The sequence below is a fragment of the Pelobates fuscus genome, chromosome 6, assembly GCF_036172605.1.
Source record: "Pelobates fuscus isolate aPelFus1 chromosome 6, aPelFus1.pri, whole genome shotgun sequence".
NCBI classification, from domain to species: Eukaryota; Metazoa; Chordata; class Amphibia; order Anura; family Pelobatidae; genus Pelobates; species Pelobates fuscus.
In genome coordinates, this window is record NC_086322.1 from 118,776,052 (window position 1) to 118,799,430 (window position 23,379).

The following is a 23,379-nucleotide window of genomic DNA, read 5'->3' on the forward strand; positions in this document are numbered from 1 at the left end:
ACATTGGCAATATCATGGGTCATACATTACATGTCCCGGTTTGGAATTGCAGTCTGGTTATGTCGTGACCGCTTATCAGAACCGGTTTGTGTTTAGGTCCATTCTACTTGTCTGGAGGTCTGGAGGTCTGTCCGCTTAGTGACCCAGAGGAGCATGCGGGTGAGGGCTTGCGTTTCCTGGGGCCTGTGGCTCTGTGGTTGTGGAGGCTTTGGCAAATGACCTGGGTCTTCGTACCAGTCTGGGACTTGTGCTTCTTGTAATCTGAGAGCTTGGATAAAGTTGGGTACATTGTCCGCTGTTTGGACTGTAGCAGGGATTCCGTTGTTGGTAGCCGTGAGGCTAAGAGGAAACCCTCACCTGTATCTGAGCTGTTTCTCTCATAGCTGGTTGGTGATTGACATCAGGGCCCTCCAGCCTTGTATAGTGATCCATGATTAATCCTGGAATAGCTGAATTGGATGTTCCACGTAGTGTTATGCAGGTGCTGTTCTTGCCTGTTTCATAATGGCTTATTTAAGTGTGAAGTCTTGGAAGCAACAAATTATATCTCGAGGGGCATCGTCTGGCCAGCCCTTAGGCCTTAGGGCTCTGTGCGCTCTGTCGTATTTAATTGTCCAGTATTGAGTTGAAAAGTCCCATTAGGAACTTCATTAAATATTTAGGACCCGCGTTAGATTCCAGGAGACCTCGGCTTCATTCCGTCTCCCCCTGTTATCCAGATCCTCCAGGTATCTGTGCATAGATGTTAGTTTTGGGTTAATCAGTTTGATTTGTGCAGTTGCTGTAGTCAAGCGGTTGACCTGAGTGTCTACAGTTGTTTCCAATTGTTGAACTCTCGTGTCTAAGGAGTTGAGGCCTGCTCCCAGTTCGGAGATTTTGGCCTGAATGGATTTGGTTCGGTTAGCATGTGTGCTATATCCTCCCGTGAGGGTAGTTTGCTCAGTATGTCCCATAGATCTGTATCAGGGAGCATCGATGCCTCTGAGATTGAGTAGCTGGCTTGTGAGGCCGTCGGTGACGGTGCTCGCGACGCCATGCTGGATATGGAGGCCCCTGGGTCTCCGACATTTTGTTCGGAAAAATATTTGCTTAAAGGCTGAAATATGGAAACCGAGGGATTCCTGGGGTCTTTGGCAGGTAAGGAGTTTCTTTTTTTGTTGCCCATTTTGTAGGATTGCTGCGATTCAAAGTGAATTGAGCTCGCCCATAGTCAGAGCCGAGGACTCACATTGCTTGCATATAATCCAAATATGTGACTATGGATCCTGTTCTAATGTGTTTTATACCCCACCTCCTATAGACTGTAAGCTCGTTTGAGCAGGGTCCTCTTCAACCTATCGTTTCTGTAAGTTTTCTTGTAATTGTCCTATTTATAGTTCCATCCCCCCTCTCATAATATTGTAAAGCGCTACGGAATCTGTTGGCGCTATATAAATGGCAATAATAATAATAAATATATTTCTAACTTGTGAAATATACTACTAACCCACATAACCTGCACAAACCTGTATCCGTACTAATAATTTCTCTTTTTATTATATCTTTCCATCTTGCAAAGTTTACCATTACAGATTTTTTTTTATTGTTTCATATGAATCTTATGCTAAAAGTGAATCAATTATGTTAGTTCATAAATATGGGCTTGAGGGAATATAAAACATGACAGGGATGTTAAACTGGCACGTTTTACTGTGAAAGGTAGAATCTTTTGAATCATGAAAGCAGCTAATGGAAAAATACATCCAATGGACTTGCATGCATAGGTAATTCCCACTAGAAGAAGCTGATAGGAGCTGAAGGCATAGCCTAACAAGAAGATGGCAAAGCCACGGTGTCACGATTCGGGAACCTAACACGCTAACAGGTCACAGAAAGAATGGCCGGGTTAAGCACACTAAGAATAGTCAGGAGACAAGCCAAGTAAAGGGCGCCAGAAAACAGGAGAACAAGAAACAAGCCGAGGTCAAAGGAATGGAGAATACAGGAAAATCGGAATAACAAGCCAAATAATCAGTAACCAGAGAGACGCACGAACAGACTGCAATACAGGTATCACAAGACCACAACAGGGCACTGAGAGACAGGAAAGGTAAGTATATAAATCCTATGGTTAATTCTGATTGGATAACTTCCAATCAGAATTAACAATCACACGTGGGAGATATTTACACCTTCCACTGTGATTATGGTACTGTGACTTTAACGCCGGGTCACGTGACCGACCCTGGTGTTTGTAAAAACGTGCGGGCTCCCAGCGTGCAGCGCTATACATGCTGCCGCTGGGAGGCGAGGAGGAGGACGCGAGTGGCGCCTGGAGCTGAGAGGACGCCGCTCGCTGACAGGTAGGGGAAGGGGAGACCGCGGGCGGCGAGGGACTGAGGGTGCCCTGACACAAGGAGAGGATCATGACACAGTCTATTTATCTCTCTCTATAAGGGGTCTGGTGCTGACCAGTACAGCAACCTCTATAAGGTGGAACACAGAATGCAAAGAAACCAACACACACACAAATCAAGGAAAAACAATTGTATTGAGATTTACAAGGAAGATAATAAAATCAAATACAAATACAGATGACTCAATGTAAGACAAGGTATTATATTTACAAGGAACACAACAGAATCAAATACCAGCACAGATAAATGAATGTAAGAGGAGGGTCTCTGGATATAGGGAAGCAGGCAGCTCGGGACCACAGGATAGACAATAGCTTAGAAACTCATGGAAGACAGCTAGCTCAGGTATACAGACTGTTACGTAGGACAAAAGGACTAGACCAACACTATTATTATTAATGAACTGGCAAACAAGAAGAGGTGAGGTTCAGCAAAACAGAGAGACGATAATTACAAAGTAAGGCCAGCTGGGAACAGAGAGAGATCTCAGTCTGGGTGCCGCAGCCTGCAATAGCACCATAGACAGGTAGTGGCACTGTGAGGTACTGCACCAGACTGAGTGTAAACCAAATCATGACATTTTCTCACTCTATCTATCCATCTATCTGCACAGTTTATAATTTTTATTGTTTTACCATCTCTAGTTTTGGTCTAACTTGTTGGTAGTACACATTTCAGTGAAGAGACACCAATATTTTTTTTTAATTTGTGTCTGCAAACATAATGTTGCTCTGGATTTTGTTTGATAATGTAATTTTCACACATGGAAAGACATGAAGATGTGATTTTTTTTTTTTTTTTTAATAAACATGGTTGTTGATTTAATTTATTTTAGTACGTTTCGCCAAGTGCGAATGATATGTACAATATGTATTTGGAAGTTTGAAGTTAATTCAATCATATTATTATGCAATGCCTTAAAAATAATAATTTAAAGAGTAGCTGTGAAAACATATTTAATATCCTAAAAAAAGAATAGCTCACTCTGTATTTCTTTGCTATATATGCCTCTGCATTTTGCTCTCTGCAGTTTTAAACTAAGGAAAAATTCTGAAATTTAATTAGAAATACATAGTTTGCTATATGGTTCAACTGTTACCTTCATAGCATGCCAGAGTTCGTGGGCATCATAGGCAGGGGGAGAATACATCAAGCCAACCATAACATCTTTAAAATGGCCATCCAGGTTCTCTTTCAGAGATTCAAGCAAATCCTTAGAATTTTAAAATAAAATGAAAACACATAAATAATACTAAATATAGTGCATAGAAAAAAAAAGTATCATAGCTCGGCATGATATTAGTTTATACCTTGAGCAACAATGGTAAACAGTACATTTTTATCCAGTGAACTGCGCGCAGAGAAGATCCCAATCCCCTCCCCCCCCTATATTCTTCAAATAAGGATGGTTGATAAGGCCAAGCAAATCAATGGTTCCAGGGTACCTAGCTGAACCCTGGATCCTGGGCGGTTGTCTAGGTATTCCCTATGGTTAATTCTTCTCTGACCGCACATGTAAAAGTTTAAATAAAAAGGTAGTTGTACATTTTGTCAATAAATCAGAACAGGAGAAATAGCTCAGTTGGATGGTTTTGACCTGAAATACATCAATTCTTCACAACTCTCTATTTAGTGAGCAATTATTAATAATTAAAAACATAATTATATGTATATAAATAAAACGTGTGGGCTATAAAAGTTCACTTTTAACTGATATGTGTTCCTCAATCTTTATATCAAGTAAGAGAGGCAGGATTACTTTAATGCATCCACTGAGAGACTTTCCCTCTTGACAAGACATTGTTTTTTTGTATTTCTAGTGCAAACTCACCTATTATATGAAATATAGAAGCACACATGAAAATGTACAGTTTAAAATCTGCTACACACACTGCTACCCCTACAGACACTAATAAACACACCTCTACACTTATTGCTACACTATCCCATACTGCCACACATGCTGCTACCCACATCCACAATAGAACACACACTATTACAGAAACTACTACCCACACTGTTACAAACATGCACTGCCACACACACACACACACACTGACATACACATACTGTACTTGTATCCACTATACATGCGCAAAAATTGTTTGTACCAGTTAGTCCAAATCAAATGTCTTTTAATCCACACTTAAGCAAATTGCTTTGTCTGGATATACCCGTGGAGTCTTATTCATGGACGAGAACTTTACAGGCACATTCTGAAAGGATTAATTAGTTTGGGTGTGGATTAAAAATAGTTAAATCTGGACAAACTGGTCCAAACAAGGTTTTTCACAAATCTAATACATACTCACTCGTACACATTGTTTGTGATATAAATCTATCCCTATTAGTGCACCCATTTTTAACCCCTTCAGGACCGGACTGTTTTTGCGATGTTTGTACGTTAAGGACCAGAGCTATTTTAACCCCTTAATGACCGGACTGTTTTTGCGATGTTTGTACGTTAAGGACCAGAGCTATTTTAACCCCTTAATGACCGGACTGTTTTTGCAATGTTTGTACGTTAAGGACCAGAGCTATTTTAACCCCTTAAGGACCAAACTTCTGGAATAAAAGGGAATCATGACATGTCACACATGTCATGTGTCCTTAAGGGGTTAACACTTTTGTGGTGTTTGTGTTTAGCTGTAATTTTCCGCTCTCATTTACTGTTCCAATACAAATTATATATTGTTTTTTTCAGGATAAAAATGGCTTTCTTTACATACTATTATTTTTATCATGTCATATAATTTAATTAAAAAATAATAAAATATGGTGAAAAATTAAAAAAAAACTAACAACATTTTTTTACTTTTACTTCAAAAATCTTTTACTGATCTACAAAACCGAATGAAACAAACTGCTAAATAGATTCAAAATGTTGTCCTGAGTTTAAAAACACCCAATGTTTACGTGTTTTTTTGCTTTTATTTGCAAGTTATAGGGCTATAAGTACAAGTAGGAAATTGCCGTTTCAAAATGTACATTTTTCAAATGTATTAGTGACATTGTAACACTTATGTCATAAATCTCCAAAAGACACCCCACATGTATATATTTTTCTTAAACTAGATAGCCCAGGGTATTCATCTAAGAATATTTTGATACTTCCTATGCAAAGTTTGGCAAAGGTTTGTGGTAAAATGGCTGCATAGATTGTTTGTTTTATTTTTTTTTCACATAAACTGCAATTCAGGTATAAATTCACAGATCCTGTTATGTGTCACTGTCAAACACTGCCCAATATGTTCAGCAACATATCCTGAGTACAGTGATATCCCCCATGTATAGGGTTGCTGGGTTGTTTGGGGGCCAAAAGGCAACAATCAGAACTTGTACATGTCAGTTTTTCAACTTGATATATAGGTATGCTTGGTCTATCTTCAGTTTGACATATTTTTGCACCCTCCAGTTAATGTTACCATCATGAAAGTATATATTTTTATAAAGTAGACATCAAAGGTTATAGAGGATGGGGTGTTTTGACTTCTTTCCCCCAACCATTTTGCTCCCCAAAGAAAGTGTAGTGGTAATTTTTTTTATTCTGGTTTTTATGCACACGTCATCTGGTTTTGGCCAGCTGGTTATGTGTCACTGCCAGAAAACTTGTTAGGCCAAATGTGCAGGTAGCAAATGTACATTTAGCAGCAATATTTAAACTGACTCCTGCAAATAGTATCTAACTGGAGATTTTGGGGAAGGAAACTGACTATCAAAAAATGGCTGCTTTCCAAAAAAAAACAAAAAATAAAATAAAAATTCAGGAACACTTCTTACAACTGTTCTGTGTGGTACAGCTTGAAACATGTTCCTACACACAGTCCTGGTTTCGAAGGGCAATTAGGACAGTGAAAAGGGGTGTCTGTCCTTTTCCCGTTTTTAAAACAGACCCGGCAACGTTTCTGTTTTTTTTTTTTTTTTCTAGCAGTTGGCGGTAACTTAAAAATAAAAAGTCTGGACTCAGCTTTCACCGTTATTGGAACTTGTCCATCTCCATAAATTGTTAAAGAAATTATTTTCAACTGAAATTGGAGAAAGGTGGTTTTCCCCGGATTATTTTTTTAAAAAAAAGCAAAAATTAGTTGTGGGTTGCTATTTGCATCAGATAGATAGCCACCTTTTTATACCATGCTTTGTTTTTTCATAAAATAAGATATGGCTGCATCAGCTGATCAGCCAAATCAACACCCCCATGTACTTATTATACGCCCTGATGCAAACCGGTTTGGACTCTACTCTGCCCCGGACAGAGACGTCTGACATGCGTTCGTCGTGGATGGTGGTTAGCATGTTGACATCCTTCCTGTCCCTAAATTTTAGTGCAAGCACTTCAGCTTTGCGAAGTGCTTTACATTTGCCTTTTTTAATTTTGCCTCTATGAGAGATCGTGGAAAGTCTTTGGAATTTTTTCTGGCAGTGCCACAGGCCAGTGTCTGTAAACCATAAAGTGTTTTAAACAGACGGACACTACTACAAAAATTATCCACATAAAAGGTGGTAACCTTTATTAAACAAGGAGTTTAGTAGGTCCCATACAAGTTTCCCACTTGTCTCCAGGAAGTCAGGACAGCCAGGAGAGTCCAGTTGACCATCTTTCCCCTCATATACATGAAACGCAAATGTGTATCCACTTACACTCTCGCACAGTTTGTACAGTTTTATGCCATACCTAGAGCGCTTTGAGGGGATGTATTGTCTGAACCCTAATCTCCCTTTGTATTTCATTAGAGATTCATCTATGGATACATTTTGTTGGGGGGTATAAACATCCGAAAATTTGTCCTGAAAATGGTCTAGCAATCGTATTGGGGGTGATCTCTAGGGTGACAGAGGGTATTGTCACTGAAATGTAAAAATCTCAGCAGTAACTCGTATCTGGCTCTAGGCATGGTTTGGGAGAATACTGGACTAGACATTATGGGGTTGGTGCTCCAGTATGAGCGAATCGATGGCTTCTTTATAATCCCCATGAGCATTGTAAGAGCCCAGAATTTTTTAAGCTTTGGGACATCTGTGGGATGCCAGTCATGCTCCCTGACTGTATAGCTACCTGGATTGTTATCAATAAATTGGGTAGCATACAATTTAGTCTGGGAAGCAATCTCCTCCCAGATGGTATCCCCTAAAAATAGTTCTACATACTGCATTGGGGAGAAGCCATCCACATTAACATTAATGCCTGCGTTGGCACTAAAAGGGGGGACGTTGGGCTCGGCTAACTGTGGAGGTACCAAGTCCTCCTCCACATTCAGCGTAGCAGAGGAAGCACAGCTTCTTTCTTCAGCCGGCTCACACACAGATGACATGTCTTCTTGACTAGACGTGTCAGAAAACTGACCTGGGTCAAAATCTGACGCAGTGTCAGTGGCTTCAGAGTCTGGCGCCAAGAAAGCATATGCCTCCTGCAAGTTATACATACGCTGCATGTTTTACACACGACTAAAACAAATTACAAAATACACACAAAAAAATTTATACTTTTTTTTTTTTTAACTAAAACAGACTAAACAGCAGGGCCGGATTAACATAGGGGCTGATGGAGCTGCAGCTCCAGGCCCAGGCCCATGGAATAGGCCCATTGGTTTAAAAAAAAAAAAAAAAAAAATTTTTTTTTTTTTACATTTTTTTTTTTTTTACACACTACTCTTAGGGTTGCCAGGTATTTCTCATGTATTTCTTAGGGTTGCCAGGTATTTCTCAGAAGTATTTCTCAGGTATTTGAGGCTGCCTAGCCGGTGCCGGTATTGCAGTAATACCGGCAATACAAATGTCTGTCTCAGTATAAACATAGTTTATTCTGCAATACCAGCGCCGGCCAGTAGGGGTCGCTGTTTGTGTGGAGAGAGGCAGTGATAAGAAGTTACGGCATCTCCCTCCCTGCCTCTCTCTACTCACTGATCCGCGGGGACCAGTTCTGCACAGAGAGTCCAGACAGCAGCTCCGAGACATGGGGACGCTGAGACATTGGGCACTGGGTAACATGGGGACCCTGAGCATGGACGTCCGCAGGAATTTTTCCGGGGGGAGGGGGGACATAATTGTAATGACATCCATGCTTGGCCCCTTTTTGACAGTGTCATGAAAGGGAAGGAGCATAGTCATTTTCACATAAAGCCAGGGTGAATAGCGTTTTCACAACTATGGTGTCAGGAATATATGTTTGTATTCCTTACACTATAGTGTTCCTTTCATCAAATTACAGGAACATTCTGGTCACCATAACAACTTTATCTAAATGAAAATGATGTGATGCAAGGAGGCCCCTGGGTGCTCTTTCTTTGAAGGGGTTAAACCGCTCTCAAATGGTTTACCCCCAAAGGCTTCCTTCAGCTCCAGATCTCCAGGTCGCTCAGTGGTATTCAACTTCTGAAACAGAGTGTCAGGAAGTGCAGATTGACGTCAGGCATGGGTGCTGCAGATTGGCTAGAGTGGTCAGCTGACCCTCTAAGCCAATCGCTAGTTCCCGATTCATAAAAATGTTTTACGTTTTTATGAATGGGGAGCTACTGATTGGCTTAGAGTGCTAGCTGACCCATCTAGCCAATCAGCGGCACCCCTACCCAGCGGCCCTCTGTGTTTCCTGACACTCAGTAAATAAAAGTGAACACATTAACACTGATATTGTTTGTTTTTACCTGGGGAGATGAGAAGGTCCAAAGTTTCCCTGCCAGGCCCAGGTACCAACGCCTAATGATGTGGTGTCCAGAATGAAGTGCTCCAATCTCATTTTCTTCTCCTTCTTGGCCTTCTGAGGCTCCTTCTGCTCCTTTACCTTTCTGCTACTTTCTGCTTATTTTGCGCCCTTCTGCTCTCTTTCTGATCCCTTTCTGCTCCTTGATGGCCCTTCCTGCTTCTTGATGGCCCTTCCTGCTTCTTGCATACCCTTCCTGCTTCTTACTGCCCTTCCTGCTTCTTTCTGCCCCTTCCAGCTTCTTGCAGCCCCTTGCTGATCCTTTCTGTTCCTTCTGATTCTTCCTGCCCCTTCCTGCTCCTTGCTGCCCCTTCCTGCTCCTTGCAGACCCTCCCTGCTCCCTCTTCCTACTCCTTGCTGCCTCTTCCTACTCCTTGCTGCCCCTTCCTGCTCCTTGCTGCCCCTTCCTGCTCCTTGCTGCCCCTTCCTGCTCCTTGCTGTCCCTTCCTGCTCCTTGCTGTCCCTTCCTGCTCCTTGCTGCCCCTTCCTGCTCCTTGCTGCCCCTTCCTGCTCCTTGCTGCCTCTTCCTACTCCTTGCTGCCTCTTCCTACTCCTTGCTGACCCCTCTTGCTCCTTGCAGACCCTTCCTACTCCTTGCAGACCGTCCCTACCCCTTCCTGCTGCCCCTTCCTATTCCTTGCTGACCCCTCCTGCCTCTTGCAGACCCTTTCTGCTCCTTGCTGACCCCTCCTGCTCCTTGCTGCTCCTTCTACTTTACCCTCCTGCTCCTTGAAAACCTTTCGACCCCTTCCTGCTTCTTGCTGCCCCTTTCTATTCCTTGCTGGCCCCTCCTGCCCCTTGCAGAACCTTTCTGCTCCTTCTACTTTACCTTCCTCTATGCGGTCTCCCCCACCCCCCATCCCTCACTTACCTGCTCTGTAGGCTGCCTCTGTGCTGCTCCCCTGCGGTTTCAGTCATGAGAGAGAGGCAGGGATAAGCTGTAGCTTCCTGCCTTTCTCCATTCACAGCGCCACCTACTGGCCAGCGCTGGTATTGCACTGTATTCTCACACTAAAACGAAAAATAGCAGCACAAGCTGAAAAATCCGGGGGGGCCAAGTACCCCCTTTACCCCCCCATTCGGATGCCAATGACCCTGAGACACTAGGGACACAGTGGCCCCATGTCTCCCAGTGGCCCCTAGTCTGTGTCCCCATGTCTCCCAGCCACTGTCCCCAGTGTCTCAGTGTCCCCATGTCTCCCAGTGTCCCCATGTCTCTAAGTGTCCCCTAGTGTCCTAGTGACATCAGGACACATGGAGACATGAGGACACAGACTCTAAGGGACACTGGGAGACATGGGGATACAAACACTAGGGGACACTGGGTGACATGGGGACACTGAGAGGCATGGAGACACAGGGAGACATGGGGACAATGGGCGACTGAGACATAGGAGACATGGCAGTGTTCCCATGTCTCCCAGCCAGTGTCCCTAGTATCTCAGTATCGCCATGTGTCCCTGGTGTCTCTCAGTGTCTGTAGTGTGCCAGTGTCCCTAGTGTCTCAGTGTTTCCTAGACTCCCAAAGTCCCCTAGTCTCCCAATGTCTCTGTGTCCCCATGTCTCCTAGTGTCTCAGTGTCCCCTAGTATAAAAGAAAAAATCTCAGGCACTCAATGTGATAGATTTAGGCAGGTTTATTGGACACCGCAACATTTCGACCTGTACCCAGGTCTTTATCAAGTCTCCAATGTCCCCTATGCATCAGTGTCCCCTATGTATCAGTGTCTCAGTGCCCCATGTCTCTCAGTGCCCATAGTGTCTCTGTGCCCGTAGTGTCTCTGTGCCCGTAGTGTCTCTGTGCCCGTAGTGTCTCAGTGTCCCCTAGTATAAAAGAAAAAAATCTCAGGCACTCACTGTGATAGCTTTAAGCAGGTTTATTGGACACCACAACATTTTGACCTGTACCCAGGTTTTTATCAAGTCTCCAGTGTCCCCTATATATCACAGTATCTCAGTGCCCCATGTCTCCCTGTGTCCCCTCGTGTCTGTCACCCAGTGTCCCCAAGAGTCTCAGATTTCCCAGGTCTCCCAGTGTTCCCTAGTATCTGTGTCCCCATGTCTCCCAGTGTCCCAATGTCTCTCAATGTCCCATAGTGACATGGGGACACTGGGAGACATGAGGACACAAACACTAAGGGACTGGGAGACATAGGGACACAGACATTCCCCCTTTTTGTGTATGTTCGCCCTTTCGGACGTTCTGGTTATGTGATTTGTGTCAGTAGCCCACCCTTTTACCGCATCCATAGACTTCCTGCTTTACTGGACACTGCTGTTAGGGGGTATGGGTTTACTTGAAAGATGAAAGCATGAGATTAGCAAAGGGTATGTGTTTTCTCATAGTTGCATCCTATGAGTTTCCCTACAGCATCATCTCCATCAGATACATGACGCTTAGGAGGTAGGACTGTTTTAGTGTTTTTGGTCAATAAGATTTTGTAATTAGGCCCATCATAATTATCAGCACCAGGCCCACTGGGCTCTTAATCCGGCCCTGCTAAACAGCAATCCCTAAACTAACTCCTGTCACAAAAATCTAATGGAGATTTGGGGGAGGGAAACTGACTGACCAAGACACAGATTTTTAAAACAAATTTAACCCTTTAAGGGCAAAAAAAAATACAGACAGTACAAATGCACTGCTGTAACAGTTCTGGCAGGGAAGGGGTTAAAACTGTTTTTTTTTTTATTCACTTTAGATACTGTATAAAGCTCTGGAACACTTCTGCTGCAACAAACTATCACGATCTCTGTCTCTCTCGCCTCACAAAACGCTACAGAGGAGAGAGGGGCACAGATCACTGTCAAAGTTAGTGTAACACCCACTTTGACAGCAGCCAATTGTGAGCGATCGCTCACACGCCGCAATTGGCTGTTACTATCTGCCTGGGATGTCTGGCAGATAGTTACAGCGTTATACTGGTGGGAGTGATATTTGATTGCTTCCCGCAGCCCGTTTTTCGCTATGACGGTTCAGGACCGTCAGCGGTCCAAACGCACGTTTTACCTGCGACGGTCCTAAACCGTCAGCGGTTCTGAAAGGGTTAAAATATAATATATATGAATGCTAAGTACTGCTTAAGCTGTTTCTACTATACATTTCTCAAATATAAACTTTAGTGTTGTGTATTCTAATGGGGCACCTGTGAGTGAAAGGGTGGATTGTCCAGACAAAGGAGTCCAAACTAAGTCTGTTCAGATATCAGTTATATCTTGGTTAAAAAACAAACAAAAAAAAACAACATTCTAATTAATTCAACATTCTAAGGTATGTAAAATAAGTATGGATGGCTACAGATTTACCAATTGTGATTTACTAGAAACATATTTAATATAGAGAGTACACCTAATGTTTGAAGGCAAACAATGAGTGATTTGATAGTTTAGAGAAGAAAACATTGTTTACGAAACCTACAAATCTTATACCTGCAGTTTCCAGGTCAGTAAATTTACAACCCGCAGTCCGATATTTTCTTTGACTATTTTGCTACACTTCATGTTTATTACAAACAGGCATCATAATATATTAATCTTCTACAGCTGGAGTATTACATTTTAGCAATTAATGCAGGCTGGTGATTGTATTACCTTATATATAACTTATTTCAACCTTATTCTCTGCATCTGTTAACCCTTTATAGCCCTCTTACTGTCAGTCCATATGTACATATCTGTGCCTACTCACATATGTGGTGGGGATTCTTGTATAGCTATAGGAGCTATAATTTCTATCAGTTTCTGTGCCCAGTGTGGACCTCCTAAAGTTCAATTTGAGATATGTAGATGATGCACAGCAGTAATTGCTCTATCCAAATGTAAATAAATTCTAATGAAAATATATGGGGGCATTCAGCTTTTCATTCTGTACATCTGAAACGTTTCTGGTTCTTGGATAAACAGCCCTCTTCCCCTCTTTCTTTTTTTTTTTTTTTTAAACTCTTGTATAATACAGCTCATAATTATTGGTCCACCTAAACAAAATATGCACAAATATTAAGAATTTATAATAATGTCCCTTTCTTCCCTTTCTTCTATTTAAAATGTTTGCAACAGCTATGGAAGCAATGCCCAAGTTCACATTTACTTGTGTGGCACTTTCTAAACAGATGTTCGAGTGCACTTGAGTGTGACAAGAGCAATGGTTGAGTGAACCTGATTGTGACTAAGGTGAGGGTATCAGGAAAAACTGCTAGATCCAGTATGATTCGGTAAAATATAAAAACTATTTGATATCCTAATTAGAGAGATTATAACATGCACAATGATTTATACCCAATTTTAATTTGTTTTACCCTGTTATATACGCTTAGATAGGTCTGTGCAATCATCTGCCTTTGCGCATTGCACCGCTGGGTTAGAATATCAATTAAAACATCCTTGTCACATCCTGTAGAGAAAAGGAAAGATATACTCAGTTATTCCATAGTTAACATTATATATATAAAAACATCCTTGTAATGTATGGATATTTAGCCCTCTTAGTTTCATATGCAAATATATTTAGTAATTAAAAGAGAAAAATATTTCACCTTTACAGGATAAAATGTAGGTGGATTGGCGCTGAAATATGGAAAATAGCAACAACTCCCAGTGTCTAACAATCCCTCAAAAGACACTACTTAGAATGAATAAAACCCAAAACACAGTGAGGGGGTGCAAATAAAACAATAAATAATACTTATAACTGTGAAACCTCTTACTCAATCTGTAAAAGATAACATAACAGCATAGACATAGCGTAATACTACATAAAAAAAACATGTTATTCTATAACAGAGGTATTGGGTCACTAACAATCTTCAGAGCCTTAGGAAGCAGGCTCTGACTGTAACTGCATTCAAATAATACGTTTATTCAGGCTTCCAGCACGATATCTCTGTCTCCTCCTTCCCAGATTAGCATAAATAAATAAATATCAATGTCAAATAAGGAAGATAAGAAGTTTTTACTTCAAAATAAAACAGTGATAAAATAACAGTGATAAAAACGTGATTAAAAATAGAATAGCAAAGTTATTCAGTGGGAGAGGAAGTTTTTAGGGAGCCCAAGATCTCACGATCTGTGGCCAAAGTCTCTCTGTTCACCCCTAAAACAAAAAAGAATCAATGGAAGAGGGAAGAGAGAAGGGAGGAAGATTAAGAGGAATGAGGGAAAACTAATGGAAAAAGTGGAACAAATAAAACATAAAAAAATGTTTAAGTTCAGATAAACAGTGCTTTAGAGAAATGTTTTAAATTTGCTCTAAGTTGTGGCTTAAACAAATTCAAAACATTTTTCTTGACCTCAACTGTTATATGAGAAAGTTGTGTCTTAAAAAATATTTTTTTAATGTAGAAAAAAGTATATATATATATATATATATATATAGTAATGAAATAGATGGTTTTAAAACACACCAATCTTAAACCAAAGTCCACTGCTAGCATAAAAACATTTGAATAAGCTTGCCTTACTGATATTAAAAAAATTAAACCTCTATCTAAATTTTGAAACAATTTATCTAATGGAGAATGAAAAGCATTGAAATAACTAAGGGTGAACAATAATATAATTAAAAAAAACTAGCCGATAAAGGTGGAGGAGTGGTGGTTATGAATAAGTCATTAAAACAAAGACCCTTTCTAAAAAAAATAAAAATAAAAAATAAATAAAAAAAGTAAACACTAATATTTATATAGACAAAATAAGCTGCCACTTCTCCCCTTGGTTAATGAATATCTCCAAGGGACAATTCACTAGATTGAGGAGAAATTGTAAAGATGACCGTATATTTATAGATCAATCAAGTAAATTACAGAAACAATTTTATCAAAAAGAATATGTGAAAGAAGAAGTGGAAGAACAGTTTCTAGAGATCTACACAAAACCTAGAGAAGAATTTTTAAAATATAGAGAAAGACAAGATACAACAATAAATTGACAAATTAGTTTTGTCTCTAACTTTAATACACAAAGTCAGGATCTTCTGGAGATATACAATACACATAGCCCAAAGGAGGACCAGGATGGCCGCTGCGTCACTTACGGCGGAAGCCACAGATGCCAAGATGAGGCAATGATGAAAAAGCTTTAAACATCCAGTGTATGGCTGATCTAGCATTTTTGGGCCAAAACCGAAAGTGACGCTACACATTTCTGGGGATACTAAGATGGCCATGATGTCTGAAAGGCAGAACCGGAAATATATCACCGTTATGCCACAAACTGGATGTGAATATGTACAACATTTGGTGTACTAAGATGGCAACCGCATTACGCCGGCGACACTGGAAGTGACATCACACATAATTAACTTACTGTTTCTAGCGCAATATTTGGGAGTTTATAAGAGAATAGGTTGCAGCATTATGTACTGAGCACCTGGGGAAGATGCAGAGTGCATTGAAACGCATTGTGCATGGACTGTGGACCCATATGAGGATAAGGAAACCTAGATATAAGATTTGTATGTGTTATTATACTAATAAATGTGATATTTTACCTTCATTAGTAACTACGATTGTAACTACGAATCTCAGCTACTTAAGTACCCTCTGACTAAATCACTAGCAGTTACCTTTTATTGCTTTCCACTTCTGAGGACAAAAGCTGCTATCAAATAACCTCCAACAACCTTGGGCAGAGGAATCTGCATATCACACTCAAGTGTATATACCTGAGCCAGTAACATATACAGGCTCTGGAAAATGTGTGTGATACTTTCTATTTTAGCCGTCTTAACCCACTACATACCAATGTGGAACTGCTGTATTACCCTATGAGATTGTTTGTTTTATATTTTTAGTCACCATACAGAAATCTCTGAAAAGGGTATATTTAGATACATTTTTATATGACACAAGTCACGATTTGTGGTACACTGTCACAGATCAATTTGTTTTTGAGTGCGTTGTTCACTTGTTTACATTTGTTTGTTTTTTATGCAGTATTACGCTATGTCTATGCTGTTATATTATCTTTTACAGATTGATCAAGAGGTGCCACAGTTATAAGTAGTATTTATTGTTTTATTTGCACCCCCCTCACTGTGTTTTGGTTATATTTAGTAAGTAAGTTAATCTTTTAAGAGCAGGCCTTAGTTTGCTAGAAAAAGACCTGCCAAAAATGGGAACATTAGCGTTGTGGCAGGCTTCTGCAATGTGTAATCATATACTGTAACTAAATCCCCATTATGTTTGCCTAAGTCAGGTGCTTAATAACAAAACATTACATTTTGTGAGCTTTGAACTACACACACACACATATATATATATATATATATATATATACACACACACACACACACACACACACACACACACACACACACATACATACGCACAGGGACGGCCTTTGGGGTGTGCGAGCTGTGCGGTCGCACAGGGCGCCATAACACAAGAGGCGCCCTGGCACCTGATACAGCTCGCAAGCTGAGTCCATCCTATTACGTGAAAAATGACTCCCTGATGGTCCAGTGGTGCACCTAGCAGGAGCTGCAGCCAGATCATCATAACTTCTCCCTCACGGTTCTGGTGCTCAGTAAGTGAGTCAGAGGCAGCCTCAGAGATTCCCAGCCTGGGCTCTGACTCCACACAGCGCCAGAACCTCGAGGGAGAAGTTATGATCAGCACTCCCTGCTATTCACCTCCAGCCCACCAGAGGCCGGCACTGGAGACCAGGGACAGAGGAGACTTGTGATCGAGCACCATAGAGAAGGGGCACTGCATGGAAGCAGAGGCAGCTTGGGACAAGGTAGGAGACTGAGTGGCTGCATTGAAACACAACCTTGAGTTCTGTGACAGGGAAAGAAGATGCTGAGTATAGGTCGTGTTACATCAGCATTAGTCTGCTGGTGTAACACTACCTTCCCATCCTGTCTGCCACATACCCTCATCTGACCCCATTTTTATTATATGCTGGTGTAACACTACCTTCCTATCCTGTATGCCACATACCCTCATCTGAACCCCATTTTTATTATATGCTGGTGTAACACTACCTTCCTATCCTGTCTGCCATATACCCTCATCTGAACCCCATTTTTATTATATGCTGGTGTAACACTACCTTCCCATCCTGTCTGCCATATACCCTCATCTGAACCCCATTTTTATTATATGCTGGTGTAACACTACCTTCCTATCCTGTCTGCCATATATAGCCTCATCTGAACCCCATTTCTATTAATTCACCCATGAACATGCTATATATAATCAGTCTGTGTATGTGTGGGACCCTGAACCCACAATTGTGAGCCTATGTATTTATGTGACTGTGTTTGTGATTTTCTGACTATGAATGTGACTTTGTGTGTCTTTTAATATATGTGACTATGCTTTTTTGTGTATATGAATGTATCTAACTGTGTTTAATGTGTGTATATCTGTGACTGCGTTTTGTGATGTCAGTGTACAGGATGATGTGTTTCTGTGTGATGATTATGATGGTGTCTTAGTTCATATCTGACAAGCTTTTTCACTAAAAGTACAATTGTCAGGAAAGTGAATTTCAAAGTCAGCTATGCTTCGAATTCAGTCATTTTGGCGCCAAATATGAAATTTGCTTAAAATTTCTGACAATCCTCATTTTGGTAAATAACCTTGTATGTATGTATGGATGTATGTATGTGTGCCAATGTATGTGATGGCATGTGTCTGTATCTGTATGTGAATGTGTGTATCTATGTATATGTGAGATGTGATCTGTGGATTTGTATGTGTATTAATGGTTAAGCACACTAATGTATTTTATAAAGGGGGTGCATACATCACAATACATATACAGCAAATTGAAATAAGGAAAATATTTTACATAGAAACTTTGAATAAAAAAATACAAAGTTTATACAAATTAGTTTGTAGAGAAAACAGTCTAGAGTTGCCCGGTGTACATGACTGTAAAAACTGTGTATGCGACTATGGGTGACTGTTATTACTTATACTGTGTAAATGTGTGATTGATATGGTATGCATATGACTGTGTGTATGTGTGAATATGTGTGTATTTGACTATCTGGCTATGCACTGTATACATAAGTGTGTGATTACTGTACGTGTGTTTGTGTCCATGTTCAGGGTGTAGTTCACGAAACAAGAAAACCAAGGCAATGAGCGTTTTAAATCTTGACAGCCTTTTCAAAGGAACATAACACAATGTTTCAGTCACAATCCGTGGAGTACAACACAACATTCCATAGGCAACATTCCATTAGAAAGGATATCAAGATTTAGAACATTGAGTGCCTGGACTTTCTTTTGTGTACTCTTGTCTGGAGATGTGGCGGCCTCCATAGTTTGGAGCACGGCATTCTTTTTGCTTTATAGTTCATTCAAAAGAAATGTTCCTTACAGGTTTACAGGTGTTTCTGTGATTGGAGTGCAGTTTATTTGATATTGATGTGTACAGTATGACTGTGTTTGTTCTATGTCTATATATGTAACTGTTCTGGTTTGTCTTTGCATGTGACTGTGGTTATATCCATATATGTCTGTGATTGCATGTATAGGCATTTATGCATGTGAATGTGTAGTTATATGGGGGGGCAAATAGGGTTAAGACATACAAGATTTAAGTGGGATTAAGAGACACACAAGAAGTAACAGTGCGCTAAGAGACAAGACGGTAAAAGGAAATAAGAGACACACAAGGTGAAAAATGGGGATTAGGAGAGACACACAAGTAGGGTCAGGAAAAATGCACAAGTGGATGAGGAGCACCACACAAACATTGAAGCAACTTTATTGGCATAGTAAGGAGTAACCTATGGCAAATCAGCTAAACTGGAAAACCTCTCCAACTTAACTATTTTCAGATCAGATCTATTGGCCTAGATATTGCAATTCCCTTACCCTTTAACAGGGCCAGGAAAAGGGTGTGACCAGGGAGGGGCGCTGAGAGAAGTTTTCACACAGGGTGCCAAAAGGCCTAAGGCCTGACCTATATATATATATATATATATATATATATATATATCTATACACACACACACACACACACACACATATACATACACACACATCAGCCACACCATTAAAACCACCTGCCTAATATTGTGTAGGTCCCCCTCTTGATGCCAAAATAGCACTGATGGATTTAACTGATAATAAGACCTCTGAACGTGTCCTGTGGTATTAAACCAATACTTTAGCAACAGATCATTTGAGCACTGCAAGTTGCAAGGTGGGGCCTTTAAGGATCCAATTTGTTATTGCATCACATCCCACAGATGCTCAATGGAAGAGAGATCTAAGATATATGGAGGCCAAGGCAAGACCTAGAACTCTTTGACATGTTTTTCAAATCATATGTGAACAAATTTTGCAGTGTGGCAGGGTGCATTATCTTGCTGAAAGAGGCCACTGCCATCAGGGAACACTATTGCTATGAGGGGATGTACAAAGTCTGCAACAATCTCTAGGTAGGTCATGCATATTAAAGTAGCATCCACATAAATGACAATCCACATAATCCCACAGTGCATCCTGCTGCCATCTCTTCCCCAGGTAAATGACACACGCACCCGGCCATCCACTGGTCTAAAAGAAAACTTGATTCATCGGACCAGACAACCTACTTCCATTTTTTTGTGGTCCAGCGTGGTCACCTTCTCATTGAAGGTGCTCTCGGTGGTGGACAAGTATCATCATGAGCACTCTGACTCAGCCCCATACACAACAAACTGCGATGCACTAATTGTCTGATGTATCATACTGAGTAATTTTTTTTTTATCTACATTATGCATTTGTAAAACTTTGTCAGACTATGGCTATGTCAGACTTTTGGTAATTAAACATCAACACATATGTGAATCTGGCATCAAGAGTGGCTAATGAAGTTGTAGTATATGTGATCGTTAATCAACCTGCATTGATATTAAAATGTCTGCATTGATAACTGCCTATAACACTACCTAATCTTCCCACAATCCAGGGAAAATTCAATGAAAATGACTATTTTAAACTGCAAAGTAACTGTAAATCTTAAGAATGATATTTCTGCCATAAGCAGCTATTGCACTATAATTAAACTCCATTATATCCAAGGCAAATGGAGTGTTGAATGACAAAGTTGTTAAATTTCTTGAAAATATCTGTTATCAGAAAGCATGGCTCAATAAGCAGAGACAATTTGAATAAAAATAATTTTAAAGCCATTAGTGATGTGTATCTGGAGTCAGTATTTTGAAATACAAATATTATCTTTATTTAATGAAACATAGCCATTTTAATCATGTTTAATAAATGCACTACAGTAGTTTCCCCCCCCCCCCCCCCATTTATGACAGCTTTATTTTTATAAATTATGACCCACAATATCCTGCACTATATGAGTTTTTGTATTTTAGGAAAAGGCAATGCCGTGTGGATGTCTGCAAAACATTTTTAAGTATATTAAATGCTTCATTTTGAAGTGCAGAACTATTTTGGTAGTTTTGGGGGGGTTAGCAATCTTTTTTAATATGTAATAGGTGATAAAAAAAAGTTTGAAAAGACATTACTGCATTTGCTTCTAGAGGCTGTCACCCTTGTAACTACGAACCTCAGCTACTTAAGTACCCTCTGACTAAGTCACTAGCAGTTATAAACATGCCATATTTATAACAAAACAAATCAGATGGATCACATATGCAGGAAATGCAGGACCATCCTTACGGCTTCCTACATTGTTATCACAAAGTGCACCCTATCATGCTCTATACCAATAGAGAATCACTGAGATTGAATTAACTTGTTTAAAGATATATGGTCCCATTTTTACTAGTTTGCCTAAAATAACGGTGGGAATAAATAAAGTTTGAAAGATTAAACCCAGTCATTTTATTCTTGCCTCCTTTCCATTTAAACATCCAACAGATAGTGAAATTGTGCATACCATTACTATAATTACATATTGCAATGTTGATTATAGTTTTCAAAAGAAAACTACATTCAACAGTCATGACAAGAAGCAATCAAATTGTCACAATCGTGGAAGACTAGCAAGAGTCATGTGTTTTAAAACTACTTTATATATTTTAAATAAATTGTTTGATTTTCAGATTATGTTTGATTCCCAGTTTGCAATTTCACCAGGCAGCTTGTCGTGTATTTCATTGACATTAAATCATGAATGATCCACTGTACGTCTGTTGTCAATATTCCCTTTAAAAATGTGAAAACAATCTTACAACAGCAAAACGTGATTAACACCATGAAGCTTACCAAAACCTTGAAGGGCTCCTCCAATCATCTGGGCATCAATAATTGGATCAAAATTTGGATTTGGGAACACAGTCCCTTGAACTTGCTGAAATAAAAAAAATTAAAATAAATTATTGGGCATTCGATGCCTTAGTTAAGTTCAGGACTATGAAGAGTAAATTAGATAAAGTGTTTTAATGTAATACACCTTTTAAGGAGGATGTACTTGGAAAACAGAATAATCTGAATTTACCTTTGCTGTTAAATACTTTGTTGTTATTATCAATGCTAAGTGATACAAACTAGCTCCATTCTACTTTGTATAAAATGGTTCCAGAAGAGAATACATGATTAAACACCTGAGGAATGAATAATAATGGCAGAGGCCCCCCAATTCACAACATAAGGTTATTTTTTTTTCTGTCACAAAATATATTCCGACAAAAAGATTTTAAGCTGGAAAACAATTTACCATTGTCTCTTAAATATTTATAGCATAAATAGTAGCAATGGTGCTACTACTTGGTGAGATCAGATATCACCAGGTGTACAAAATACTGAAGTTGTATGTCATATAAGTAGTTTTTAATGAGAATTATATAATATTTTTTCCCAAAATTTGATAAACACTTATATACTGATATAACCCATATTTTTTTACATTTAGTGAAAATTAGTTTTGCATTAAATTAATAAGTATCGTATCATGCTATGAAAGGTTATTTCTAATGCTATGAATTCTGAGATATGTAATACCATGATGCTCAGCTTATACAGCAACCATCATGTAGAACATTTAACTGGCCCTTAGAGACAGCTTTACTGTGTATGCCTATGGATCTTTATATTCAATTATGGTGAACTTGGTGTTCAGCATATTATTATTATTACTGGTATTTAGATAGCACCAGCATATTCCATAGCACTTTACAATATTATCAAAGGGGGAGATTTAAAAATAAATGAGACAAATACAAAAAATGTACAGGAACAATAGGTTGAAGAGGGCCCTGCTCAAACTAGCTTACAGTCTACAGGAGGTGGGGCAAAAAACTCAACAAGACAGGAGGTAGCAATCAAACAAGGTGGAGTGAAGCACAGCTGGAGTAGAGAATAGAGTGCTGCCCTTTAGGAGAGAGCAAGGGACAGGTATGTGAGGCAGAAGTTACTCGGGGAGGCCATAAGCTTTCGTAAAGAGATGAGTTTTGAGGCACTTTTTAAATGATTAAAGACTAGGGGAGAGCTTGACGGTTGTAGGCAGGCTATTCGAAAGCAAAGGAGCCACCCTGCAAGTGTGAGTTGGCCCTACGGGTGCAAACAGCGGACAGGAGAAGGTCAGAGCTGAGAGACTGAGTAAGGGGCATACCTGTGGATCAGTGAAGAGATATAGGAGGGGCTAGAATTGGTCAGTGCTTTATAGGTGTGGATTAGTACTTTGAATCGACTCATATAGGATACAGGAAGCCAATGTAAGGACTGGCAGAGGGGAGAGGTGTGAGAGGAGTGACAGGAGAGGAAAATCAGTCTAGCTGCAGCATTCATTACAGACTGTAGCGGGGCAATACGCCTTGTGGGAATAATCCATGTGAGAGATTACTAAAGCATGGACAAGCTCCTTAGTAGCATCTTGCGTAAGAAAGGGCAGATGCGGGCTATGTTTTTAAGGTGGAATCTACAGGATTTGGTAACATACTGGATGTGAGGCTCAAATGTGAGGCCAGAATCAAGAATAATGCCATTTGGGTACCACTAACTTAAAGGGAGAGCGAAGGAGGAGGATCAGTATTAGACAAGGAGTTCAGTTTTAGAGAGATTGAGTTTCAAAAAGCGGGAGGACATCCAGTCAGAGATGGAAGAAAGGCAAGCAGTAGCACGTTGCAGGATGGCAGGGGAGAGGTCAGAGGAGAAGAGGTATATCTGAGTGTCATCAGCGTATAGGTGGTAGTGGAATCCAAATGATGTAATACGTTTGACAAGAGAGGCAGTATAAAGAGAAAATAGAAGGGGACCAAGCACAGAGCCTTGGGGAACTTTAACAGAGACAGGATGAAGGGAGGAGGTATTATTAGACAAGGAGACACTGAATGAGCGTTGGGAGAGATAGGAGGAAAACCAAGAAAGGACAGTG

At 40.1% G+C, this 23,379-nt stretch overlaps 1 protein-coding gene across 1 annotated transcript in view; it reads right to left on the bottom strand.

Moving 5' to 3' along the window:
- ANXA10 (annexin A10) overlaps positions 1-23,379 on the bottom strand; it is a 57,773-nt gene that overhangs the window by 27,242 nt on the left and 7,152 nt on the right. Inside the window, exons 2-4 of the mRNA XM_063460022.1 lie at positions 21,273-21,357; positions 13,385-13,479; positions 3,496-3,609 (exon numbers count right to left, since the gene is read on the bottom strand). Coding sequence (XP_063316092.1) covers positions 3,496-3,609; positions 13,385-13,479; positions 21,273-21,357 — 294 coding nt within the window. The remainder of the gene's footprint in view (positions 1-3,495; positions 3,610-13,384; positions 13,480-21,272; positions 21,358-23,379) is intronic.